This window comes from Pelodiscus sinensis, chromosome 18 (assembly GCF_049634645.1).
Source record: "Pelodiscus sinensis isolate JC-2024 chromosome 18, ASM4963464v1, whole genome shotgun sequence".
Classification (NCBI taxonomy): Eukaryota; Metazoa; Chordata; order Testudines; family Trionychidae; genus Pelodiscus; species Pelodiscus sinensis.
The window spans coordinates 24774740-24802594 of record NC_134728.1 but is presented as its reverse complement, the minus strand read 5'-3'; the positions used below and the strand labels follow the sequence as shown (position 1 = coordinate 24802594).

At 48.6% G+C, this 27855-nt stretch overlaps 1 protein-coding gene across 10 annotated transcripts in view; it reads left to right on the top strand.

Moving 5' to 3' along the window:
- The window catches only part of LPIN3 (lipin 3), a 42074-nt gene that overhangs the window by 4210 nt on the left and 10009 nt on the right, over positions 1 to 27855 (top strand). For 4 of the 10 annotated variants that reach the window (XM_075901313.1, XM_075901314.1, XM_006121890.4 and 1 more), the window contains exons 2-12: positions 10070 to 10174; positions 11489 to 11689; positions 14434 to 14529; positions 15332 to 15603; positions 17674 to 17781; positions 19469 to 19589; positions 20737 to 21214; positions 22374 to 22473; positions 23263 to 23444; positions 23899 to 23992; positions 27207 to 27276. In XM_075901313.1, coding sequence (XP_075757428.1) covers positions 11498 to 11689; positions 14434 to 14529; positions 15332 to 15603; positions 17674 to 17781; positions 19469 to 19589; positions 20737 to 21214; positions 22374 to 22473; positions 23263 to 23444; positions 23899 to 23992; positions 27207 to 27276 — 1713 coding nt within the window. In that variant the 5' untranslated portion in view covers positions 10070 to 10174; positions 11489 to 11497. Of the gene's footprint in view, positions 1 to 148; positions 340 to 10069; positions 10175 to 11488; positions 11690 to 14433; positions 14530 to 15331; positions 15604 to 17673; positions 17782 to 19468; positions 19590 to 20736; positions 21215 to 22373; positions 22474 to 23262; positions 23445 to 23898; positions 23993 to 27206; positions 27277 to 27855 lie in introns of those variants that run through there. The other 6 variants (XM_075901315.1, XM_006121892.4, XM_006121893.4 and 3 more) reach the window with 3 other exon arrangements.

Here is a 27855-nt window from a genome sequence, read left to right as displayed (position 1 = left end):
TTCCCAGAGCTCTGAGCTGTGGCATGGGTGGGCGGAGGAACCCGATATGCTGGGCACAGTGGCTGCTCGCAAGCACTTCCTGCTTCCTGCAGGAGTGCTAAGGAAGTAGAGGGGTAGTTCAGGGTAGTCCCTGGGGAGGGTGTAGAGGTTTGTGTTGCTTCTCTCTGCAGCTTGGGGGAGTAGACAGAGCCCCTTAGTCACCCCCTCCTGCTCTCCCAGCCCGTGACCTAATTGCCTCCCTTATTGCACAAAGACCGAGCTGTCTGAGCCACCCAAGCTCTGTTGTGGGGTCTGCATCTCCCCCTGGCTTTCCTATCACCCCCTCGGCTGACCAACCAGGTAGGAATTGGGTCTCAGGACTGGCAATGCAGCACCTTCCCTCCCCCCGTCCTTATTAAGGCTCACTGGGCCCAGGAGGCAGAAGCACAGTGTTGTATTATAAATGACAAAGGCGCGTGTGTGTGTGTGTGTGTGTGTGGTGCCCTCCGGTGTTCTGGGGGTGCCAATCTCCTGTCCAGCCCCTGCTCTGGAGCGGCAGTTGCTCAGTTGGGAAAGGAGCAGGTGACGATCACCCTCCAGCATGACATCCTCCCCCCTCCCCAAGACCCATAGCCAAAGCCCTTTAAACAGGTAAGGTGGGTTTGGAGCAAGACGAATATGGTGGAGGGGCAGTGTGGTGTTGCCCTCTAGTGGTGAACAAATAACCAGACTCCTGTTCTCTAAGGGCATGACTACACTAGAAAATTACAGGCAATCCCCGGGTTACGTACAAGATAGGGACTGTAGGTTTGTTCTTAAGTTGAATCTGTATGTAAGTCGGAACTGGCATCCAGATTCAGCCGCTGCGGAAACTGATCAGTTTCAACAGCAGCTGAATCTGGACACCAGTTCCGACTTACATTCAGATTCAACTTAAGAACCCCAGGCGTCCCCAAGTCAGCTGCTACTGAAACTGATCAGCAGCTGATTCCAGGAAGCCCGGGGCAGAGCAACTCTGCCTCGGGCTTCCTGTAGTCAGCCGCTGGTCAGTTTCAGCAGCAGCTAACTTGGGGACGCCTGGGGCAGAGCAGCTCGGGTGCTGCTGGGTTGGTCCAGTAGCGCGGCCGCTCCTCGGCGCTACTGGACCAACCCAGCAGCACCCCAGCTGCTCTGCCCCAGGCATCCTGATTCAGCCACTGCTGAAACTGATCAGTAGCGGCTGAATCAGGACTCCTGGGGCACAGCAGCTGGGGTGCTGCCGGGTTGGTCCAGTAGCACCAAGGAGCGGTGCTGCGGGACCAACCGGCAGCACCCCACCTGCTCTACCACAGGCCCCGGGCTTTGCTCCACGTCTCCCTGGTCTGCTGGGGGGGCACTAGCTGCGTCCCCCCCCCCCCCCCCAGCAGACCAGGGAGACGGAGCAAAGCGGCGGAGGACCCGGGCCGGACCGCGGCGCTTCCAGATCAGCGCCGCGGTCCGGCCTGGGTCCTCTGCGGCTTTGCTCAGCGTCTCCCTGGTCTGCTGGCTCCCCCAGCAGACCAGGGAGACGGAGAGCAGCTTTTCTCGCCCCGGAGGAGGCAGGCGGCGGGACCAGGCATCCCGCCGCTCCAGTCTTCTGGGGCGAGAAAATCCCTGTTCGTAACTGCGGATCCGACTTATGTCGGATCCGCGTAACTCGGGGGCTGCCTGTATTTCAAAACAACTCCTCAAATAATAATTTCAGAATGGCGTGTCCATGCTAGAGGGAAGCCTTGAAATTAGTCTGAGGCAGGCTCCCTTCATGTGGACGTGCTACCTTGACTTAGAGCCCCAGGAAGTGCTGGGGAGTAATTACTTTGACTCTGGGGAGTAGTTATTTCAAAATAGCAGCAATAGCGCCTCCACACTACTGCTATTTCAAGATGATCATTATTCCTCGTGGAAGGCAGGAGTTATTCTTTCGAAATTAGCAGGCTTGGTAGTGTGTACAGGCTGCTTGTTTTGAAATAAGGAGTGTTATTTTGAAATAACTCTGAAGTGTAGACCAGGGCTAAGGATCAGTTTCCTAGACCTGGAGGGGAATTGGGTGGTGTTGGCATGGAATGTGAGGTCCCATTGTCTCTCCAGAGCTGAGCCAGTGATTGAGGTGTTGGTGACCTGGCATCTGTCCCTCTAGGGCAAGGGGTCAGCAACCTTTTCAAACCAAAGAGCCTAACTAACGTGATGCCAATATTTAAAAAGGGCTCTAGAGGCGATCCTGGCAATTACAGACTGATAAGTCTGAAATCAGTACTGGGCAAGTTAGTTGAAACTATAGTAAAGAACAGAAGTGACACACAGATGAGCATAATTTGTTGGGGGAAAGTCAACATGGTTTCTGTAAGAAATCATGCCTTATTAATATACTACAGTTCTTTGAGGAGGTCAGAAAACATGTGGACAAGGGGGAATCCAGTGGATATAGTGTACTTAGATTTCCAAAAAGCCTTTGACAAGGTCCCTCCCCAAAGGCTCTTAAGTAAAGTAAGTTGTCATGGGATAAGAGGGAAGGTCCTTTCATGGATTGATAACTGGCTAAAAGACCGGAAATAAAGGGTAGGAATAAATAGTCAGTTTTCAGAGTGGAGAGAGGTAACTAGTGGGATCTGTGCTGGCAGCAATCTTGTTCAACTTATTTATAAATGATCTAGAGAAAGGGGTAAACTGTGAGGTGGCAAAATTTGCAGATGATACCAAACTTTACAAGATAGTTAAGACCAAAGCAGATTGTGAAGAGCTTCAAAAAGATCTTGCCAAACGAAAGGATTGGGCAACAAAATGGCAAATGAAATTTAATGTTGATAAATGTAAAATAATGCACATTGGAAAAAATAATCCCAACTGTGTATACAATATGATGGGGACTAATTTAGCTACAACTACTCGAGAGAGATCTTGGAGTCATTGTGGATGAGTCTCTGAAAATATCCACTCAATGTGCAGCAGCCAAAAAAGCAAATAGAATGTTAGGAAGCATTAAAAAAAGGGATAGAGAATAAGAGAGAATTTTATTGCCTCTCTATCAAACCATGGCACGCTCACATCTTGAATACTGTGGTGGTGCCCTGCAGTTACTTCATCTCAAAAAAGAGAGATTGAAAAAGGTTCAGAAAAGGGCAACAAAAATTATTAGAGTTTGGAACAGGTACCATATGAAGAGAGATTAAAAAGACTTGGACTCTTCAGCTCAGAAAAGAGGAGACCAAGGGGGGATCTGATAGAGGTCTATAAAATCATGACTGGAGTGGAAAAAATGAATAAGGAAATTATTTACCTGTTCCCACAATATAAGATCTAGGGGTCACCAAATTAATAGGCAGCAGGTTTAAAACAAACAAAATGAAGGTTTTCTTCACTCAGTGCACAGTCAACCTGTGGAACTCCTTGACAGAGGATGAGGTGAAAGGTAGGATTTTAACAGGGTTCAAAGAAGAGCTAGATTGATTCATGGAAGTTGGGTCCATCAATGGCTATTAGCCAGGATGGGTAGGAATTGTGTCCCTAGCCTCTGTTTGTCTGCAAATGGGAGACAGGGGAGGGATCACGTGAGGATTATCTGTTGTTCCCTCCTTCAGGGGTATCTGGTATTGGCCACTGTCAGACAGGATACTTGGCTAGATGGACCTTTAGTCTGACCCAGTAAGGCCGTTCTTAACTACAAATTTCCGAACAGTGGTCATCAGAGCCATGTAAGAATACTCATTTGCATAACTGAAAATGTACAACTTGATATTATTGGTAATTGACATGATGATTAATTATGAAACATTGTACACTCAGACTTTATTTAGTGGGATGGCTACTGCTGCATCTTTTGCACATTTCTTTGAAGTTTACATCATAACTGGTGACATTCAGGTTCATGCACGCATTCAAGCTACATGAGTAATTATGTGGGTTTTTTTAAATTTTTGAATTTTAATTTTAAAAGTTGCATGCATTTTTGGGACTGACAAACGAGCCATATTTGGTTCCATACTGAGCCATAGGTTGCAGACCCCTGCTCTAGGATAAAGTGCAGAGAGGGTGAGGAAGTGGTAGCCAAGAGCACTCGGTACAGTACAAGCTTTCTAGAATGTGTCCTTTCCTGTATGTGTCCTTTCCTGAGTCCCTTGCAATTACTAGGCTAGAGCATGCTTGGATGCATTTCTGTCCAGAGATGACTTTAAACTCGTGTGCCCTGGGTCTCTGATGAAGTAGTTCCGTCACCACCCTACCTCCCCACGCCTGCCGGATGCTCCCTAGGCAGAAAGTGGGTTAAACCAGGGGTGGGGGACCTCTTTTGGGTTGGGAACCACTGACCCACAGAAAAAATGCCCTAAAACAAACACACACACCCTCACTGATGTAGCCCCCATATAAGGAGAGACTCCTCACATTCCCCTTGCACACCAGAGCCTAGGGGAGCTCAGTCTAGTAGTTTTTGTGTGTTTCCAGCCCCGCCATGGGACAGCAGGGAGGCGGGAGCGAGGGGGGCCTGAGCCTCGAGAGCCACATACAAGCAAACAGGAGGGCTGCATCTAGCCCCTGGGTCTGAAGTTCCCCACCCTGGGGCTAAACTGACGTGATTTTGTTTTTTCTTCTACCCCTTCTCCTGACTATTTATTAACTTTCTTTTGTGTCTTGCTGTCTGAGCCCTGGGTGTGCTCAGGCCAGCTGCCACACCCTCCTGGCTAGGCAGCACTCCCCCGTCTTGGGGAGGAAGGAGGCTGGCTAGGTGTAAAGCAGAGGACCCGGGAAAGGTCCGGTGTCTCCTGCCTGATGGCTGGGGAACTGACTGGCTGCACTGCTGCCAGTTACACAGCACTGGAGAAAGCTGGGCTCAGCAGGCTGCTGCAGCGAGGGAATGGGCCATGACCTTTTCCCAGCTCAGCACAGTGAGCACAGAGCTGACAGGCACTGAAGCTTCTGGACCCAGCCAGCACACTTTTCTCTGGGCTGCACAGCAGCAAAACAAAGCCCTGAGGCTTGTGATCCGCCTTCGGGGTGGAGGGCATGGGGCTGGGATTGTGGGGTTTGACGGAGATGTCCTTCCGGGACCAATCTGAGGGATGTCTGGGAGCCAGATCATTATGACGCTGTGCAAAGCATACTGGGCAGGGCAGGCCTGTTCTGGGGAAGAGGCAGCATCTGATGGTGTCCAGCTGTCCCCTTCCCTCTGGGTAAGGAATCCTTCTGTCTTTCCCCACAGTGTGTCTGCTCTCCAAGGTCTTTGCTGGGACCCCACTGTTGGCTGAAGCCACGTTGCGTTGGCTGGCTTGCTGGGCGAGTGGGGGGAGGCTTTAAATAGCTCAGCTGCAGGATTTGTGAGCCTAGCTTTGCCTCCTGTGATGCAAACACCTGAAGTTAGGAGCAGGGGGCTTAGGGGGAGAGTGACGTGTTGAGATGGGGATCCAGACCTTGTGTAGCAGCAGGAGGAAACAAGCTAAAATCTTGCTGTTGGAGGCTGATAGGGAGTAGCTTGAAGTCTCTTGGGGGCTAACCAGGCGGTGAATGCCACAGCTATGGCATACTGGCCTTTTCTAGCCAGGAGAGTAAGTGGGATTTGAATCTGGGGGTCTTTTGCACCAGAAGAGCACTTGCCTCCGAGCTGGCTTTATCCCATGGTCATTTGACCACCCTGCGTGGGCCTGCAGATTAGGATTGTATGCCTGTGTGCACAAGAGGCAGGGTGGCTTAGTAGCTAGTGCAAAGGTATTCTGTTCTGGGGTCTCCCACTTGCTCATCCTACCCACTTGCTTTCTTCTGTTACATGGATTGGTGTGAAAGCCTGGAAACCGAAGTCTCAGAAGGGTAGCTGTGTTAGTTTGTTCTAACCTGTTTGTGGGTCAAAACTAGGGATGTTAAAATTAGATTAATCAATCTAATAGTAGATGGAATTTCCATCACCTATTCGATTAGTCAATAAGGGCGCTTCTGCTTTGAAATGTAGCAAGAACCCACCCAGCTGTGCTACGTTTCAAAGAAATGCTTCCTGGTGTTCTGTCTTTGATGTGTACAAGAGCTCTTGTGCATTTCAAAGATTGAAACGCAGCCTAGAGGCCTCTTGCACATTTCAAAAGTGGAATGCTGCTGCTGCACTCCTGCCCCTCCCACAGAGCTGGGGAAACCAGCTTTTAAGCCCATTCCCCCAGCACTCCCTCCTCTTCCCCCTACCCTTGCTGCCTCCCTCTAATAGAGGCAGCAAGGGGGCGGGGGGAGCGACTAGGCAACTAGTGTGACTAATCGACTGTCGGATAAACAAAAGCTTATTGGATAGTCACATCCTAGTCGAAACCACTTCATCAGATGCATGACGTGGAAATCAGAGGTAAGGAGATATTCTGTCCTAATTTGATAGCCACCTTCAAGTCCTTACACAAATGTAATGCTGTCTCACTGCAAAGGCTCCCTCTCTTGATGGGGAGGGAGGTGTGAAAACCAACTGCTGGGAGTGAGCCACATCCACCCTGTTTGCTTTGGCCTCTTTAACACTGGCCCTATCCTTGATAAGCAACTCCCCTCCCTCTGATATGCTTATCTGTGTGTAACATCATCACTGCCTCTTTGATTTCCACTCCATGCATCTAAGTAGCTTTGACCCACGAAAGCTTATGCCCAGACAAATCTGAGCGCCTTTAAGGAGCCACGGGTCTCTCCATTGTTTTATAGGGCCTCAGTTCTAGGAACTGTCTCAGGAGAGATCCGGTCTCCATCTTACTGATATCAGAAGAGATGTTGTGGCCTCGTTTGCTAGCCCTTGTAATGCAGTCCGTGAGCGGTAGCCGTGGCTGTGGTCTCTGGTCCGTGGCTGGATCTACAGCGAGGACTGAGTTGGTGAACCAGCGTAGGTCCTGGTATCAGCGGCCGTGCCTTCCTCTCCCCTCTGAAGTCAGGATGCTTTGCTTGAAGTCTTGCACTCAGGCCCGTATGCAGGGTGTGTGCGTGAAGGGTGAAACCCCTCCCCCTGCACAGCTCCCCACATAAGCATAAGTGGGCTCCAGGGCTCAAACTCAGCCCCTGCCCTGTTGCAGGGAGCCCTTGCAGGCGCTCCAGCCTTGTCTCCCCCTCCCTTCACGATGTTGAAGTGCTAGGGTCGGCTTCCCACTCGAGTGCCTTTCTTGCTGGTTAAATTAAACAGTTCTTCCCTAGCTGCAGCACTGGCAAAATGGCTTGGGTGTAATTAGGTAATTAACAGAGTTTCCATTAGCAACTGGTGGTCCATGGAAAGGCTTGCATTGGGCCGGGAGGGCCAAAGTCAAAAATGTTTGAGAACCACTGTTAGGGGGATGGGAGAGCACTGTTGCAGGGGGATGACCGGCAGGGGCCAGGGAACAGTGCCCCCCGGCATATAGATATAGTGGTGTCTCCTAGGAGACTTTGTAAAGCCTTTTGAGAGCTCAGGAGTTGGAAGAAACCAAACTCCTGTAACTCCCTGGGCACTGACTGTTGCCTACTCCTCCAAATGGAGGCCAGGCTGAATGGCGCCTTCTAGCGCCTTGCTCAGCAAGAGACTTCTCCTGAGATTCCATGTGCTAGCCCAGAGGAGACTGCCTGCCTTACAAATGCATATTGCTACTTCCTGCCTGGCTCTGGGGGGTAGCACACACTATGCCACGGACGCCAGGGTCCCAGCACTCCATACAAAACCGCAGTGTGTATCATGCAAATTGCAAGGGTCTGTGGCAGCCCTGGTGCCTTGGAGCCTGCTGTGCACGGCAAAAGGAGGATTAACCTCCTTTTAGGACTGATCAGCTGGAGCCTGTGAACTAGACAGGAAGATTATGGGCCATGGAGGATTTCTTTCCAAATGTCCTTGCTAATGAAAAACAGGAGCTGCATGACTGGAGTGCATTAGTGCCTAATGAAAGTGGCCTTCCAAAGCCAAACCAACTAAATAGCTCTTAACTGCTCATTACTCGCCGCACAGTCTAGTCCACTCAGTCAGAATGGCGGCTTCTGTCATGTGCTCCAGGGAGCTAAATGACTGTGAATGACAATGGCTGCTGAGAAATTGTTAAAATGTTCCCAGTTAAGCACCTCAGATTCATCTCCACCTGTACACAGTGACTCTGAAGTTGTACCAGATCAGAGTGGGGAGGACTGAGCTGCTGTGACTTACTATAGAGTGCTTCTCTGGATATGTGCTGCCTCTCTTCCATGGCCTCTCTTTCTAACTTGAGTAGCTCCATGCTTGATGCAGAAGGCTGTCCACCAGGGACAGTGTCCCAGCTAAGATGATGTACAGAGGGACTGATGACTTTTTGAATGGGATTCAAGGCCTCTGGAATGGCAAATGTTAATCCACGTAAAAGTGAAATGGATCATACTGATTAACATGCAATTGAAAAAGAACACCTGCTATTTGCTTTTGAAACAAGACTCGAGTGATCGGGAGAACTGTAACATTAATGATAATCATCAAGAGTTCTGCAGGGATATTTGGTGACTGGCTTGCATGGTGGCAGACCCTCCAGGAGTAGAGCTGATGCATTCAGGTGCTGTATGGAGTTGCCAGTTCTCACTATTTTATCCCTAGTCTTGTGTTATCTGTTCTTAAAAGTCCTGGTTCCTGGAACTATACAAGATCCTCAGATCAACTTTTTTTTTTTTTTTTTTTAATCCACTTTCCACCCCTCACAATTGCAGGAAAAGCTTTAACACACAGGTAACCAAGAACCCTTTCTAATTCTTTTTAAACCTGCTTTCATGGTCAGGATGCGTGTGTGTGTGTGTGACTCATGCGTTTTGAGTGTGTGCAATAGGCAGCTTGTTGCTTTTCTTATGCTGAGGTTCCTCTATCTTCCCAAAGAGGCATGCCATAAATACTGGCTACGTCTTCACTGCAGTGTTCTAGCACAAGAAGTCTGTAGCGCTAGTTTTTTGGCACAAAGGCTTTTTATGCAAGACCACGTCCACACATCAAAGCACCTCACTTTTGTGAGGCTCTTTTGCGCAAGAGAGCATCTACACTGTTGGTCCAATTGACCTTAATGGCATCCCATTCAAACCTGAATATAGAAGACACTGGTAGGAGTATGAAGCCAGGTTACAAAACAACCTTGTTAGTCAACCTAGCAACCTCCGTTTCTGCGATGGATAGGAGGAGTGCTGGCCTTTTCTGAATGTTCCAGTATTCAGTAACCAAAGGGTTAAACCCAGGTAGCTAGCAAGTGTTGGCAGGAAGCCAGGAGAATCAATAAGAAGAAAGTATGAGATTTGAATTGAAAAGGATACCTGCATGCTACTCTTCTTTGAGAGTTTTAAGCCAGGAATTGGAGGAACAAGATGAATTGAACTAGGCGGAACTACCATGCCTACAAAATACTGGGCATGGAAATGGACTGCACTTTGAAGCAAAGATCTATGATTAGGTAGGGAATGGGATGTCTGTTTAGATGCAATCAGGTGACTTTGTTTTGTTTGGTTAAACATCGATGTGCTAAGTCCATGTGTCCCTCCTCCCCCCCCATACACTGTACTTTAAGCTATATTTCAGGGATGGAATTTCTCTGTTTCTGATTTTTTTTTTTCTCAGTTGCTCTAAAACACCTAGCAACGAAATGCACTTGATAAAGCATATCACTTCATTTTGTGAACAAATCTCCTTAAAGTGATTTTAATTCTTGTCCTGGAAAGTAAAAAGAGGTCTGTGTATGCATGAATAAGACTGAAAGGTCAGCTAGCAGAGAGTGCCATTTTTCTTTCCCCCAAGCTCTCCTGTGGTAAAAGCTTGGGGGTACGTACCCCTCTGGAAGAAGTGCAAATGCTTTCTTCCTGGGTTCAAGAAGAAAGGGTTTTTTGTTTGTTTCACTTGAGTGGTGGTAGCTACCTCCAAAGGCCAGGGAATCTGTGATTTTTGGGGAGTTTTTAAGCAGAAGCCTATAGAGGCAAGGTATTTAAGGTTTCTTGTGGGCCCAGCCTTCTGCACTCAGAGTGTGGACCAGCTTTGACTGTTCCCAACAAGCAAAAGACAACACCCCCATGGGACATGCCACTTATCCACTCAGGTGATACTGCCTAGCAAAGAAGAGAGGGCAAAAAATCCCTCCTCAGGTCTGTACAGTGGTTCTCTCTTCTGCTCTTGTTACAGGCCTGGGTCTCCCAAAAGAAAAGCACAGGATCAGAGCTGAGATCTGCCATGTAGAAGTGAGGAAAATTCTGACCAAGTAAAGAATTCTTGCAGAATAGCTGACCTGTAAGTTAAGCGGTGGCAGCAAACTCTGACAATGCTCAGTTGAGTGGTGGTTACTTGAATTACTAGGATGCCACATAGGAGCTCTAACTCTAGTTGGCCTAGGTCTTTGTAGCTGATCATGGCTCCTCGATGCTAATGTGAAGCCCTTCTAAAGCACTCAGGGTTTTCTGGCTTCCCCACAGAGGAGCACCTCCTTCCCTAGGGCATTCTTCTGTACATCCTGTCCCTGTTCACAGTGCATGTGCCCACTGCTGGCAAGGGCCCTGGCCTACCAGGAGAGCCCCTGCCATAGGGAGTGGGCTGAAGACCTCTCTGATGTTAAAGGGTGTGTACAGGGACTTCTCTTCGAGTGATCAGAGAGAAGACACATTTTTTTTTTTTCCCTCCCTCCCCTTGGAAACACCCCCTCTGGGAGGGTTGTAAGCAGCATGGATTTAGTAGGGAAGCCTGTTGGAGCAGAGCACAAAGCCAGAGGTCTGGGCTCTGATCTTTGCTTTGGCTCACTGTGGCCTTGAGCAAGCCTCCTCAGTCTCTCTGTCTCCATTGGGTTCATGGAGATAATACTTAACTTACCCCATGGGGGGAAAGAGGGCTGCATGAATGGCTGCAACATGGTGCCGTCACAGCAATGTTGCAAGAAGAGGGGACCAGTTAAGCTGGACTCCTTAACACAAGGCAAAAAAGAGGGGACAGGGAAGAAATAAGGTGGGGAAGAGAAATGATAAATGGGGGCAGGGGAAGCGGGGAACTGAGACTTGTTTTCCAGGTGTTAAGGATTTTGCCAAAGCTGGTGTCATTGGTTCCCTCTCTGTGGAATGGTCTGGTCGGGATGCCCAGGACAATGAAGGCCCGACAGTGTTATGGGGGAGTCCAGTTTGCAGAAAGCAGTACGGAGAGCAGCTATCATGGTCAATCTCAGCCCTTGCTCCCCCCACCCATGGCACCATTTCCCCCAACTCTCTCCCTAGAAACCTAAAACATAGGCATGGGATGGCATAGCTCCCCCTCCCCTCTGCTATTTTTGTCTACCTCTTAGACCTAGTTTCCAAGGAGCAATTCTGATCCGTTAGTTTGTGTCCATTTGCCTCTTGCCTAATTTTAACTTCATTCATGGGTGATCTCAAAAGACCTCGCTTGTCCAGACTAATCCAGTATTGTGGCTCCAAAGCTTGATGACCCTTTTTATTTATTTATTTATTTTTTTAAAAAAGGGCTTTTGTTGACTGTTCTGCCTTGGGCAGCTTGGTGTACAGGCCTCTTCGTGACAGGTCCCACCCAGCCAGCTGAATCTCTCCCTGCTTCCCTTGGTTGCAGTCTCAGACCATGAACTACGTGGGGCAGCTGGCTGAGACAGTGCTCATCACCGTGAAGGAGCTGTACAAGGGCTTGAACCCAGCCACCCTGACGGGATGCATCGATGTCATCGTGGTGAGGCAGCCGGACGGCTCTTTCCAGTGCTCACCTTTCCACGTGCGCTTTGGGAAGTTGGGAGTCCTGCGTTCCAGGGAGAAGGTGGTAAGTGATGCCTGCCAGGACTGGGTGTGTGCTGCTTGTGCTAGGGAGCTGTGGTGCCTGCCTGCTTACCTCCTCTCCTTTTTCTTCCATTCCAGTTCTTCCTGAAACAAAGCTCATTGAAGCTGGCTTGAGGGTGGGAGTTGAGGGCAGGACCCTCTGCCAGGGTTGTCACACAGAGTGCATTGTGAAATGCTACTCCCCGCCCCCGTCTCATAGGCTTGGAAAGGACCTCAGAGGTTATCCAGTTCTGTATCCTGCCCTCATGGCAGGATCAAGCACCATCTGACCCATGCTGTGCAACATGCTAGCCACATGTAGCTATTTAGCTGGTTGAGTGTGGCTAGTTCACTATAGCAGTAGCCAGTATAGTGGCTACTGCTTCAGAACTGGTTGGACACCATGGATCTAGACCAGGGGTTCCCAACCTGGGGTACGAGAAGCTTGTCAAGGGGGTACAGGGAAATATTTGGTAAATAACTAGATTATCCTAATTTAAGTATTCTAAAAGTAGTATTGTTAGTGAAAAAAGTTGTGGATCCTAGAGTCTAAAATTTATTTCCTTTCATATTGAATATGGGATGGTTTACTAAAAGCCAAGGGAGTATGGGGACTGAAAAAGGTTGAGAACCCCAATCTAGACCATCCTTAATGGGTGTTTGTCTAGCCTGCTCTTAACTTCCAATGATGGAGATTCCACAACCTCCCTAGGCAATTTATTCTAGTTCTTAACCACCCTGACAGTTAAGTTTTTCTTAATGTCCAACCTTAAACCACCTTTGCTGCAATTTAAGCCCATTGCTTCTTGTATCTTTAGGTGTTAAGGAGGATAATTTTTCTCTCTCTCCTTTACCACTCTTTTAGGTTCTTGAAAGCAGTTATGTCCACTCTGTATTCACTTTTCTAGACTAAACAAACCCAATTATTTTAATCTTCCCTCACAGGTCATGATTTCTAGACTTAGTCATCTTTGTTGCTCCTCTTCGAGCTTTCTTCAGTTTGTCCACATCTTTCCTGAGACGTGGTGCCCAGAACTGCATACAGTACTCAAGCTGAGGCCTGATCGGTGCAGAGTAGAATGAAAAATTACTTGCATCCCACAATGATGTTTAGGAGTGTTTGGTTTTTTTGTTTTGTCTGTTTTTTGTTTTTGTACTCCTGTTGCATTTAGCTTGTGTGCCACTGACTCAGATTCCTTTCCACAGTATTGCTTCCTAGACAGTAATTTCCCATTTTGCATGTATGCAACTGATTAAGTGAATTTCTGCATTTCTCCTTATCGAATTTCAGTCTGTTTGCTTCAGACCATTGCTCCAGTTTATTCAGATCATTTTGAATTTTAACCCTATCCTTCAAACCACTTGCAACCCCTCTCAGCTTGGCATCATCCACAAATTTTATAAGTGTACACTCTATGCTGTTATCTATATTGTTGAAGATATTGAACTGATCCCTGCAGAACTCCACTTGTTATGCCCTTCATCGATAACTACTTTCTGGGAATAGGTATCCAGCCAGTTATGCATCCACCTTTATAATAGCTCTATCTAGGCTGTATTTCTCTAGTTTGTTAGTCTCATTTGATTTGTTCATTATCAAAAGCCTTTCTAAAGTCTAGATGTACCACATCTACCACTTCCCCCTCTAATCCCAAGACTTGTTACTCAGCCAAAGAAAGCTATCTGGTTTCTTTGACATGATTTGTTCTTGACAAATCCATGCTCTGTATTACTTATTTGCTCCGTTATCTTTCCTGGTACAGAAGTTAAGCTGACTAGTCTGTAGTTTCCTGGGTTGTCCTTACTTCCCTTTTTATATCTGGGCTCTATTTGCCCTTTTCCAGTCTTCTGGAACCTCTCTGGTCTTCTATGAGTTTCTAAGCTAATGGCTTAGACCTCTCCTGAGGTCTCTTCCAGCTCCAAGGTAATAAAGTCCAGCACCCTGCCCAAGGCAGGACCAATCTCAACTGCTCTTTGAGTTAGCTCTTTGAGGATTTGAGGATGTATTTCACTGGGCCCTGGTGACTTGAAGACTCTTCCCTTGTTCTTTCCCTATTTTTAGCTTCTGATCCTTCCCCACTCTAACTGGCATTGACTGTTAGGTATCCAATTGCCACCAACCTTCTTGGTGAAAACCAAAATCAAGTCATTTAAGTATCTTTGCTATTTCCATGGTTTTTTTTTTTTTTTTAATTGGGTTTTTTCCCCTCCCCCTGTTCATTGAGTAATGGCCCTACTCTGTCCTTAGTCATTCTCTTGCTTATAATGTAATGTATTTGTTTTCTTCTTAACCTTTATATCTCTAGCTAGTTTGATCTCTGAAATTAGAGCGTCCTCCACAGGAAGCTTGGGAGAGACTGTGCCTCTCTCATTAAGACATAAGAGGACTTTTTTTATCCCTAACTTACCCAGTGGTAGGTAGAAGTGAAACATGGCTGCAGTTGGGGAGGAGCTGTGAGGGGCAGGGGGACAAGAAGCCCCTTGAGATAGGATGCTCCTTTTTCTAGTTGTTGGGGCTTTGCCAAGCAAAATCTATCCTCCTCCAAACCAAAGTGGTACCTGCAGCCTTCCTAATTGTCAAGGGGTTTAGGAGATCACTATGGTAGTATGGAAGGCGGTCCCCAGGGAAGATGTGAGTTGGATGGGTCCCCCTTCCTTGTGTATGACTTTGTTGCTAGGGAATGGCTGGGTGAGTAGACTGCTATGGATTCAAAGCTGTGCCTTCCCTCTCTACCCCATCCTTGTCAGGTTGACATAGAAATCAACGGGGAGCCAGTGGACCTGCACATGAAGCTGGGAGACAATGGCGAGGCCTTCTTCGTTCAGGAGTCGGAAGGGAATGAAGTAAGCCACGTTCTATAGCTGGGAAGAGGTGAATGTACCCCGCTGAGGGCCCCTGAAATGTTTTCTGTACCTCTTGTCAACTGGCTTGCTTTTTTTCCTAACTCTTCCTGACTTGGTGTTACCATGAGGGAGAGGACAAGTAGGCTCAGATTGCTGTTCAGCACCACCCTGGTGGAGAACAGCAGCAGTCAGCCCTCTGGCTGCTACACCATGTGGGTGATACTTATTGTATGTGGCTCAAAAGGCCCAACGCATGGGAAGATCCCCATGCCAAGGAGCTTATGATGCAATGAAGTCGAGGTCAGGGCTGGAGCATCTCAGGGGCCTCGCTAAACTGCACAGTAATTAGCCTCCCCCCCTCCTTGAGGATTTATCAATGGTCAGACCAGAGAGGTGGTCTTGAGTCTTGGTGCCTCTGCTGTGACTGGCAACGCACAGGGTCTTGAGCAGGATATCTGTCCTGCTCCAACAACCCCTTCCTGCTGACTCTGGGCTGCGGCAAGATTAGATCAAGTGATCTAGAGGTGAAAAGGCTGCCTCTCCCATTACCAAGTCCCCAAGCTATTCAGTCCTCTGCACCATTAACTTTGTGTCTGGTAAGTCCTGATGCCCCTTTCTAATTGCATTTAGCCAAGTTGTTGGAAAGTTCCATTCGAAATCCATTTTTCCAGGTCCCAACTAACAAAGGTGTTTCTTCCATGCATCAGTCCTTCACTCAAGGATTTGATAATTGTGTGGTGACATGTCTTGTGTAGATTGGGTTAAAGGCTAACAATTGTGCCCCTTCCCACCTGTGCTCCAGGAGACAGTCCCCTTCTGTTTGTGCACCTCCCCCATCCTTCTGGAAGAGAGCCCAGACCTCGTGGCCAAACCATCCCCAGAGCTCATGGAGTCTCAGCTCAGCCTGCTTGGAGAGCCAGAAGCATCAGGCTCTGACACAACGTCCTTTCGTAAGAAAAGGCGGCGCAGGAAGAAGCCGAAGCAGAAGGAGGTGGAGGACTCTACTTCTGAAGAGCTGGAGGGGACTGACAGCGAAAGGACGCTCGAGGAAAAGCGCAAGCTGCTGAATGCCTGGTGAGCCCTGCCTGGAAGCTGAGTGGGGCTTCCTGGGAGGCAGGGCGCTCTGGTAGGCTGAGGCGAGGACACCTGTGTCAGTGAAGGACTCCTGGGTAACAATGAACAAATCGCTTGCCTAATCCCTGTTTCTTTACGCAGAGATTCCACCACCTGCCACCTAGCAGTGGGGTGGGGTTTGTTAGTATCAACCGTTCCTGCAGCATCTCGGGGATGTGAAGCCTGTGTAAATGCTCAATCTATCTTCCTTTCACTTTTGGCTACTGATGGGGCAGTGCTTCCTTTTTTAAATACCCCCAAAAAGTGCCAGTACTAAGGCAAAATTGTCGAGCAAAAAAAAAAAACTCCAGGGCTGAAAAGCGGTCACAACCCCTTTAATTGCCACATGTCCTGAGCAGGCTTCCGTCCAGCGCTGCGCGAGTGCTCCCAGAGCCAGCTAGGGGCTGTGCTGGGAGAAAGCGGCAAGCGCTCCCAAAAGAGGTGCGTACCATCACAAAAAGCATTGGATAGGGGTGGGTTAATGCCCTGACTGGTTCCTATCTCTGCATCGGGGGGTCACTTTGCAGCAGGTCTCGGTGCTGTTGTGTCCATCTCCCACTCTACGGGCATGTCTCCACTGGAGAGTTATTTCAGAATAATGCCCCTTATTTCAAAATAGCAGGCTTGGTAGTGTGGATGCTTGCCTTGTTATTTCTAAACTCCTGCTTGTGAAGAGGAATAAGCTTATTTTGAAAACTCCTGAAATAACCTAGTAACGTAGGCTAGGCATGTTTACATTTCGACCAATCAAATAACTGGTTGGAAATTCCATTGACTAGTCAATAAGGGTACGTCTAAACTACATGCCTCTGCCGACAGAGGCATGTAGATTTGTTTGTTCAGCAAAGGCAAATGAAGCCGCGATTTAAATGATCGCGGCTTCATTTACATTTACATGGCTGCCGCGCTGAGCCGACAAACAGCTGATGAGCTGTTTGTCGGCTCAGCACGGCAGCCATGTAAATGTAAATGAAGCCGCGATCATTTAAATCGCAGCTTCATTTGCCTTTGCCTATCTGTCTAATCTACATGCCTCTGCCGACAGAGGCATGTAGTCTAGACACAGCCTAAGGGGGGCACTCGCTATCCCACTTACGGCTCTTGTACACTTCAAAAGCAGAGGCGCAGCAGGGAACCTGCCCGAGAGGGACCGAAGCAGTCCCTGCTTGCACTGGGTCCTGACTGCTGCGCCTCTCCCGTTGAATAGTGTTAGAAATGTAGCTGTGTTAGTCTGGTGTAGCTGGAACAAAAAACAGGACTATGTAGCACTTTAAAGACTAACAAGATGGTTTATTAGATGATGAGCTTTCGTGGGCCAGACCCACTTCCTCAGATCAAATAGTGGAAGAAAATTGTCAAACCATATATACCAAAGGATACAATTTAAAAAAAGAACACATGAAAAGGACAAATCAAAGATGGGGGGGAGGGGGAGGTAAATGTCTGTGGGCTAATGATAAACAAAGACATTAATTATCTTACCCATTACAAAGATAGCTTCCCCAATTATCACCTCTAATATCATTAGCTCAGACATTTACCTTCCCCTCCCCATCCCCCTTCTGTTCTGAAATGTGATTTGTCCTTTTCATATGTGTTCTTTTTTTAATTGTATCCTTTGGTATATATGGTTGTGACAATTTTCTTCCACTATTTGATCTGAGGAAGTGGGTCTGGCCCACGAAAGCTCATCATCTAATAAACCATCTTGTTAGTCTTTAAAGTGCTACATTGTCCTGTGTGTGTGTGTGTGTGTGTGTGTGTGTGTGTGTGCTTTTGAAATGTGCAAGAGCCACCTGCTCCAGTCTCCACTCACACCTCTGCCTCCCTTTATCCCCCTGCAGAGACAGTGCTGGGGGGGAACAGGCTTTTAAGCTGGCTCGTCCCCCCCCCCATTTGCTGTCTCTCTCTGGTAGAGGCAGCGGGGTGGGGGGGACCAACGAGTCAAGTTACTACTTGACTACCCGATAAGCATATGCTTATCAGGTAGTCGACTAGGCACTTTACCGACTTTATTCCCTCTCTTCACAGTGATTCGGTTTATTTCTCCTTCACTGATCTCCCAAGTGAGGAGCCTGGTGCTGTGCAATCCAAAGAGATCTACCACTATTCTGATGGGGAGCTGGCTCCAACGCAGAGGTAATAGTCATTGTAATGTTCCATGGGTCTGTGTTGAGAATGGGGAATCTAAAAAGCCGAGTGGCTCTTGGAAATAAAAGTGCTAAAGCCCTGCAGAGGATTTGAGCCTGTGGGCACAGCTGAGAAGCAGATAGGACTAATCTCGGGGGATGATGGGGGTGTGAACAGGGTACACAGGAGTCTTGGGGCTTGCCCACACAGTGAACTAGGGTTGTGTAAATTTTAGTGCACAACACTAGTGCGTACTAGAAGTGTTTATATAGAGACCTTGAGGAGTTATTGAGTCGAGTGCAGTCCCCTGCCCTCATGGCAGGACCAAGTACCATCCCTGACAGATTTGCCCCAGAGCCCTAATGGCCCCCTCAAGGATTGAACTCTCAACCCTGGGTTTAGCAGGCTAATGCTCAAACCACTGAGCTATCTCTGTGTCCCTCACCCATGTGTGTTAATGTCGTAGTATTTAAAACAGGTCTACATCAGTGCACCCTTAGGAATTTTTAGCATGTGCCAGTAGTGCCCATGCAGGTCACTTGGGGTGTAACATGTTGGTGCAAATGAGAATTTGCACCACTCTGGTGTGGGTTAACACCGTATTGACAAACTCTCAAACAGTCTGGGCCAGTGCCCCAGGCACTGAACTGGAACTTGAGACCTGGGTTCTGTTGCTAGCTCAGTTACTGAACCACTGTGTGACTTCTACCAAATTGCTACTGATTGCTTTGCTCCTTTTTCCCCTGCCACTTGCATCAGTCTTGGCTACAGGCAGTCCCCGAGTTACACGGATCCGACTTATGTCGGATCCGCAGTTATGAACGGGGCCCGTCTCCCTGGTCTCCAGCAGACCAGGGAGAGGAAGCAAAGCGGCGGAGCACGCGGGCAGCCCAGACGCGTCTGGGCTGTCCGCTGCCCGCGTGCTCCTTGGCTTTGCTCTGCTTTGCTCCCCATCTCCCTGGTCTGCAAACCAGGGAGACGGGGAGCAAAGCCGCGGAGCCCGAGGGCAGCAGGACAGCCACGGCGCATCTGGGCTGTCCCGCTGCCCCTGTGTTCCGCGGCTTTGCTCTGGACGCCTGTGGTACAGCAGCTGGGGCGCTGCCGGTTGGTCCTGTAGCGCCGTTCTGGGCGCTACTGGACCAACCCGGCAGCACCCCAGCTGCTCTGCCCCAGGCGTCCTGATTCAGCCACTGCTGGTCAGTTTCAGCAGCGGCTGAATCAGGACGCCTGGGACAGAGCAGCTTGGGTGCTGCTGGGTTGGTCCAGTAGCGCCGAGGAGCGGCGGCGCTACTGGACCAACCCAGCAGCACCCCAGCTGCTCTGCCCCAGGCATCCCCAAGTCAGCTGCTGCTGAAACTGACCAGTGGTTGACTACAGGAAGCCCCTGCCCCGGGCTTCCTGGAATCAGCCGCTGATCAGTTTCAGCAGCGGCTGAATCTGGACGCCAGTTCCGACTTACATACAGATTCAACTTAAGAACAAACCTACAGTCCCTATCTTGTACGTAACCCGGGGACTGCCTGTAGTTGGAATGTAAACTCTTTGGGTAGGGACCAGCTTTGTGTCTGTATGGAACCTAGCATGGCAGGGCCCTGATCCCAGTTGAGGAGGTGTCGGGCGCTACTGTGATACAAATAGCGAGGCTGGGTGCTGTGTACGTAGGAGTTCTGCTTGACTTCCTTGTTCTTCTCTGTAGCCTCTCCCCAAGCTGTCCGTCTTCTCCCAAAAGTGATTCTGAACTGGAGATCAAACCCTCTGAGCCACCCCCTCTTGGAGCTGAAACCCACATGCAGTGGACTTGGGGGAGGCTCCCTCAGGTAGGTAAGGGAAGGGGAATGGGAAAAACAATCTGAGCAAATTTTGCCTTTTGGAAAGACAGGCTGGGGGCAGGGACTGGCATTCTGTCTACATGTCACTGTGCAGCTGGCTCGTTGGCTAGCAAGAGACTGTGGCTGTCCTGGGATTCAAGCTGCAGCTTAATTCTTTCAACTAGGTGCAGTAGGATCAGTGCTGCAGTTGTCAGAAGGCATCTCTGCATTCTGTGTGGGCTGTTCTGGAGCAATGCGGGGGGAGGTCTTAAACATCTCATCTCAAGAATGTCTGACTCGCTTTAATGCTTAGTCCCAGCCTTAAAACATAATGTACAAGCTGAGATGGTCAGTTCTGACTCTAAATGCCTGTTACACAAAGTATTGTCCCTGTAGCTTGAGCTCTAGGTCAGATCCTACAGAACAGCACTTGTCTGGTGCTTCCATTTCTCCCGAGAGCCCACTGTGGCCATGTTCCCTGACTAGGTTTTTGTTGGTAGACCCCTTACAAGCCAAAAGAGAACAGCCTGATGGGATTGGCGGGTATTTACATTTGTGTGTTCAGGTGACTGCTCATCAAGTCCATGGGGAGGGAGGGATGTTTGTAGACAAACTTAATTCTGGCATCTTGGAGTGCTTAACTGTGCGACCTTTAAAGTTTCCTAATGTATCTTCTGTAATACAGTACTTGCACATGGTTCCTCAAAACCAGCGACACTGAGGTCAGTTGTCTTTGATTATTTGTGTATGTGACATGGAGCCTTTTGCAGCGGGGTGGTAGAAAGGCTGGTCCATACATGCGCTTTATGGGTGCAGTGATACTGGGGGAGAGGTGCTTGGACTAGTTTAGCTTAGTACTGTAAATATGAAGCAACAACCAGCCTTTGCTTTCCATAGTGCCAGAATCTTGGGGAAGCAGGTCTTCTACTGCGGTAAGAAAGTACATGGAGGCCCCATTCACTGGTTAATGACTCTCTTCTTCATGCGCTCCATGCAGGTGCCATGCCAGCTAGGGCCTAGAAGTACATATGGGAGATGGAGACTAATCTGGAGGAGAATTTTTGCCACCCCTCCCCCCCACCTTTTTTTTGTTTTTTGTTTTTTTTGTTTTTTTTGGAAGGGCTGATCCACTCCTCTTTCTTTCCCCCTCCTTCAGGTGAGTAAATTGGAGCGAGTTGAACCAGTTAAGTCTACTTTGACCTTCACCACAACAACGACCATCCCAGTGAGCCAAACGACCCACTTCCAAGCCATCACGGCAGATTTGGAAGGTGACTGGAGAACAGCAGAATGCCAGGATCCATCCTGTTCCTCCACCACACCTATAATTAGGCCCACACCTCTCTTCCAAAATGGGAATGGCCCCCATGAGCTGACAGAGCCCCCCTCAGCAGAATCCACAGCTGTGGCTGGGGGTGTGCCAGAAACTGTCTTGCCCCGACAAGGAGAGCAGACCGCACAAGAACAGCCAGTGGGAAGGGCCAAGGAAGAAGAGAACACTGTGAAGAGCCAGCAATTCCTCAAGCCGGAGCCCTCTTGTGTGCAGGCAGCCCCTACCCCAAGATGGGCTGGGTCAGAGAGTGTGGAACCCAGTGATAGCCCAGAAACCCAACTGGAGAGCCCGAGGAGGCCAGGTGAGCGGCAGGTTAGATTGTGGATAAGGGAGATGGGTGTAGTTCTGGGAATGGGGCTGGGCTGCCTGGTTTAGAGCTGTGTTGAGACTCCTGTCGTCTTGCTAGGCCAGCCCAAGGTTTCTCTTCTGAGCATGCAGGCTCTTGTGCTTTAGGAGTGGGGTGTTCAGTCGGCATCTCCCCCGCACCCAGTCGTGCACCAAGCGCCACATAGCACAACTGAGAAGGTGACCTTGCTCTCTGGCTCCCCCCAGTGGTGAGCTTTCATCCAGCTTCTCTCTGCCTGCTTGGCAAGCCCCAGAGCAACATGCACCACCAGCTTCTCTTTCAGTTGGTACCCCCTGTCCTGCATCCCAGTCCCCTCCCTTACCTGTTCGCTTCTCAAAACCTTCCTCCTTTCCAAAACATCCTTCAAACATGGCAAAGCAGGCCTGGCCTTTGCATCTCGCTTTGTGCAAGTCCAGCAGTTGCCTTCTCCAAGTCCCTACACAGAATCTCTGCTCCGCTGGGTCTCACGGCTTGTCCTTTCCAATATTCAAGGATATTGGGGGTTCTAGCATTTAAGTGACACTGAGCCACATTTTACTCAGTGGGGTAAATCCAAAGCAAAATCACCTGGGATTAATGGGGCTACTTGGCTTTGCCCCAGTATAGTGAGGCAGAAAGATTGGAAAAAAAACCAAATTAGATCTGTACAGAAGCTTGTGGTGTTGAATGCTGCAGAGCCATATTCTCTAACTTTTTCCAACCATGTGGGGAATAAAAACTTGTGCGCTGAGGCAAGTGCTGCCGGCTTTGGTCACTTTGCTGATCAGCTGGGTGGCTTTTTAATTTGTTCTGAGTGGCTGCCCAAATATTCCCTGTAAGCTATGCAAAGTAACCCTAACATCCAGGGGTGGAGTTTGACTTTTTCCTTGCTACTGAATTTGGAAACTGTTACGTGTGTGTTCACTCTCCCATCTTGCCTTGTAGTTGGCTTCATTTCTAGGTTCTCCTGCACTAGCATAACTTGGTGGTCTGCAGGCTTTGCAGCACCCTGGTTTACTGAAGTGTCTGTTTCAAAGGGAATCTTTATTCCTTCATGTGAAGAGTTTGGCTCTTCTGTACAAGCCTGAGGTATAGGGGGAAAATGTTGGTCTCACTATGTGTGTCTGTGTTTGAGGCTCCATAAAGAGAAGTCCTCACCTGGGTCCCAGCGACATTTACTTGGAGGACCTCACCAATCTGGACGAGGAGCAGGCAGCCCTTTATTTCCCCAAAAGGTATGGTCTGTGCTAGGCTGATTGCAGAGTGCATTCTGGCCATCGCCTTGGCCTGTGAGGCAGTTGGGGGGCAGGGGAGGGAGGAAGGAAGTGGGGGAGGATTTGATTCCTGGAAGCCAGGGAAGATTGTTCTATGTACTCATGTGGAGAGAGTGAACACTGAAATGACATGGCAGAAACTGATCCAGATAAACCCACTACAGTCCTAGCTACGCTAAGCACAGTTCCACCCTACGATGTAGATGGGAGTGGAGAGCGTTGAATGGCCTTTGCCAGAATGACTTCTCTCAAGGCAGTCTAGCTTCTATTACACTCATACCACAACATGTACGTGGAGGCTTTTCACTAGCCCATTCCCCCCCCCCTTTTTTTTCCCTGGGGTTTGCCTTAATTCTTAAGGGTGTGCTGCTGTTTTAAGGCAGGTTTGTACTCACAGATGTACACCTTAGGCCCAAGTGTGTTCCTGAGAAGTCCAAGGCAGCTCTCTCCCAGCAGTATGTCCTGCTCACGTTTTTGAGTTAAGCTGTGGAGAACACCCCTCATTCCCTTGGATTGACTGCCATGAGGGTAGGCAGAACAGCTCTGCACCTCCACTTAGAGTTCAAGGCCTGATGCAGTCAGAAGGAACTCCTCTTGCCCATTCATACGAATGAACCCTACCTTCTAGGGAAACCTGCTCTCCTGGTTTGGGTTGTGAAATGTGCCTCAGGAGGGAAGGAGTTTGGCTCCCTCACTCGGGTGTACAGGTGACCCATGCAGCATTGTCACTGGTCCTTCTGTTGTTGACAGTGATGTGGAACCAGGTTCAAAGCCCTCAGCAGATCCCAGCAGCCTGGGCCCTACCCAGCCGCTGGCTGGTCCTACAACTGATGGAGGCATCGATACCTTAATGGACCCCACTCATGACCTGTTGCACCCCATCGCGTTATCCCTTTGTGGTGGTCTCGGAGACAGCAGCAGAATCTTGCACAGTAGGTCTAAGGGAGAGGGAAGAACCTGCTATTAATCTTCATAGCACATCTCTAGGGGTGCCCTTCTCCATGGGCAGAGCCTACTGTGCTGGGACAGCAGCTGGCTCTGCTACAACCAGCCCCCACACCCTTCCAATCCCATCCCACTCTCTTTAGACGGAATGGTACATAGCTGTACGAGAGGAGGTATAGTACAGAGAGGGAGTGGAGTGGCTGTAGTGCCATGGAAGAAGCTGGGGAGGTATCTGCAGGACCCATTCAAGTGAATCTGGAGAGGTGGTGCACAGCAATGAAGAAATGTCATGGCCTAGGAATCCACTCCAATGAATCTGTAGCTTAACAGCCATTAGAGCTGCGTATGTCTGATTCGTGTGAGCTTAACTTTCTAGAAAGGGACTGCTCAGGAGCTGGCTTGTGGGTATTTCATCTCGTCCCACCTTCCTGTTTCTGCTAGAGAAGTTCATGGAGCACACAGTCTCCTACCATGAGTTCGCTGAGAACCCAGAAGTCCTTGATGACCCAAACCTGGTGATAAAGATCCACAAGAAGTGAGTAGTCTGCTCGCTTGGCTTCTAGCGCTGGTAACTCTGTCTATTCCCTTTGTGCCAAAGAAACCACTCTCTGAACATTCATGATTGATGCCTGATGCCTATATTGGTGTACTGCCTAGGCTGGGATGTGTGGTGCTTGCTGGCTGCTTTGTGGGAAATAGACAAAACTGTGGCCTAGTTGTTCAGAAGTTTTAAAACTGGGGAGAGCCCCCTGCAGCCAGCATGACCTGGAATATGACTCCTTGCTGCCCTTGCACCAGATACAAACTTGTTCCCTTTCTAGGACATGCTCCACACTTTGCTTCTACCCTCCCAGCTTGCAAGTGGCTCTTGGAGCACTTATTTGTGAAGGGGAACCCCTTTGCAGCTTGCAGTTCAGCCATGATGCTCTGGTCACTAGCCACAGGGCATGTGCTATAGCTGGCATGGCTACATCCCAATACCAGCCCCTTCCCTTACCTGTTCGCTTCCCAAAACCATCGGCCTTCACTCCCCTAGGCAGAGGCCACATCTCCTGACACTTCTGTTTGCCTTCACTGAGAGTCCTGTTACCAAAGTGTGTTCGTGTAGCCACGTCTCTCCTTCAGCCTTCCCAGAATGCCCATTCTTGGGGCCCTATCAAATTCATGGTGCATTTTAGTTTTCTGGTCCTAGGATTTACACACTAAATTTTCATGATATTGAGCTAATTTAAATCTGAAATGTCATGGTCTTGTAATGGTAGGGGTGCTGACCCTAAAAGGGATTTTGAGGCAGCCGCAAGGTTGTTGAAGCAGGGGGTTGCAGCACTGCTACCCTTACTTCGGTGCTACTTCTGGGGCTGGAGAGCAGTGGCTGCTGGCTGGGAGTAAGGTGGCGTGGCGTGGCATGGCATGGCATGGCATTGCCACCCTTCTGTGCTGCCTTCAGAGCTAAGTGCCCGACCAACAGCTACTGCCCCCCAGATCTGAAGGCAGTGCAGAAGTAAGGGTGGCAATAGTGATCCCCTAAAATATTAAAAAACAAATAATCTAGTAGCCCCTTGAAGACTAACAAAGCATGTGGATGGTATCATGAGCATTTGTGGGTGCAACCCACTTCAGATGACAGGAGTATTAGAAGTCCAGATCTAAGAATAAAGAAGGGAAGGGGGGGGGGAGGGGAGAAGAGATGAAACAGTGAGTGGATGGTTCAAATAGTTACAACAGGCTGATAAGAACAATTAACATCTGGCTAAGTCATAGGATGCGGAAGGTAAAACAAAAAACAGGACAATGTAGCACTTTAAAGACTAGCAAGATGGTTTATTAGGTGATGAGCTTTCGTGGGCCAGACCCACTTCCTCAGATCAAATAGTGGAAGAAAATTGTCACAACCACATATACCAAAGGATACAATTAAAAAAAAAACACATGAAAAGGACAAATCAAATTTCAGAACAGAAGGGAGATGTAATGAGTAAGATAATTAATGTCTTTGTTTAAACTTAGGTGAAAGTGTCCAATTTAAGTAGGAATGACAGTTCAGAGGATTCTCTTTCAAGTGTGGTCTGAAAATGTCTTTGAAGCAGGATGCAGGTAATCAAGTTGTTGAGACAATCAAAGACCTTTTCAGACCACACTTGAAAGAGAATCCTCTGAACTGTCATTCCTACTTAAATTCAAAAAGCCAATCCTCACTTAGACAACCCCGTAACCTCAAAGTCTTTCCAATAACTATGCAACACACCTTCATCATAATCCTACAGGAACCCACCCCGCAATCAGTCCACACTTTTACACTAGCGATTGCATCACTGGATTCAGCCACCAAATCAGAGGCTCATTTAACTGACTATCCCCTAATGTGATCTCTGCCCACAATGCCCCACAGCTATGTATAGTGGCCAAACTGGACAGTCTCTATGGCAGGCATGTCCAAAGTCCGGCCCGCGGGCCAATTGCGGCCCGTGTTCCGGTTTAATACGGCCCCCCGGGTAATTTGGCAATATCTATCTTTTATGGCCCCCAACGAATCCATATGTATTGAGATGAATACATTGTAAAATCTCAGTTAATGTCAGTTGGTCTAAATCAGTTATAAATATATTTGGACACAACATGTATACTTGGTGTTATGTTCCTGTTCATATTTTTTGAACTTAAAAGTTGACAGACAACCTTTATTACCAATAATATGTAATGTACTTTACAATGTTCCTGACATATATTTCAGCTTCCTGGATTTTTTTTTCATCTGGCCTTCAGATATGAAAGGCAGAGTGATTTAACACCTGTTTAGATTTGTCATCCATGTGACGAAATGAAAAGTATGTCGTTTGCAATAAACTTTGCATAAAATAGTTAATTTGCATTTAATTTTAATGGTTCAAAGAATGTCAGGCAAAATGGTCGGCCCTCACGCATGTTCACTTCATCAAATCTGGCCCTCTTTGAAAAAAGTTTGGACACCCCTGCTCTATGGGAAAGAATTAATGGACACACATCAGAGATCTGAAAAGGCAACACATAAAGTGTTCTCCAACAGGTTTTTAATCTACCTGGACACTCACATTAATGTATCTCCAAGTCACTAATTCCACAAGCCAAATACACAGAGAAGGATTGGAACTTAATTTACTTTACTGGTTTAATTGTTATGCAAATGGTATGAGCCTATCAATCAATGGAGATGCTAATTGTTCTTATCAGCCTGTTGTAACTATTTGAATCAACTCACTCTTTCTTTACCTCTCCTTCACCCCCCCCCCCCCCCCCACCTTCCCTTATTTATTCTTGGATCTGGACTTCTAATACTTCTGTCATCTGAACTGGGTTGCGCCCACGGAAGCTCATGATACCATCTACATATTTTGTTAGTCTTTAAGGTGCTGCTAGACTATTTGTTTTTTAGTTTTTCCTGTTAGACTAACTCAGCTACCCTTTTGAAACTTTTTAAAATAATCTTGTGACCCTCCTCACGGTTCCCTTTTGGGGTCAGTACCCCCAGTTTGAGAAATACTGGTTTCACTGTGAAATCCGTGTAGCACAGGAAAAGCACATGCAAGGCCAGATTTCCCTGTCCATGATGTGTTTTTCACTGCAGTGAATTTGGTATGGCCCTATCCCTCCTGTTGCCACTTAACTTACTTTAGCTTCCTTTCCCAGGCAGCCTCCCTGTGCCTCGCTACCAACCTCCTCAAGCTTTAGCACTTCACTTGCAATCTCCTTCCTCTACTGCTTGTGTCTTTCAGGTACTATAACTGGGCAGTGGCTGCCCCCATGATCCTCTCCTTACAGGCATTCCAGAAGAACATCCCTGAGGTAAATGACAAACAGGGCGTTCCTCTGACCCTGCAGCGTTTCTTACCCTTAAGGGGATTCTATTCCTGTGCCGATCGTCCTCATTACCCAGTGGTCCCAGATGCTCTGTCCAGACTCTCAACCTCACTGTATAGTGAGCGGCTATAAATGCCCGTATACTAGAGATGGAGAGCGGGGGGCAAAAAGAGGTTAAATAAGTCTAGGGTGAAGTCAGGGGTGGGAGCTAAGAGCCTGGGAAGCTGCAGTGCCATGGAAGAGGCTGGTGTGGAGTGTATCCTCCCCTCCCCAATGGCAAAAGTGCATCGATCGTCCCCTTTCCTCGCTCCTCTCTCTCAACATGCAGATCTGCACTCTGGTGCAAGCATGGACACTTCTGTGCCCCGCCAGGGGAGCGGACAGTCTGCATGGGCCCCTGGGCGAGGTGACGGGTGGAGGGAGGAGCCTAGCTCTGCGCTCTCAGAAGAGACAGGGCCTCAGGCAGAAGGGGCTGGGCTGAGGCAGCCAGCCCTCAGACGCCCGGCCCATGGCATGTGCCCCCTTCCCTCATTAGAACTGCAAGGGAGTGTGAAGTGCGCTGTT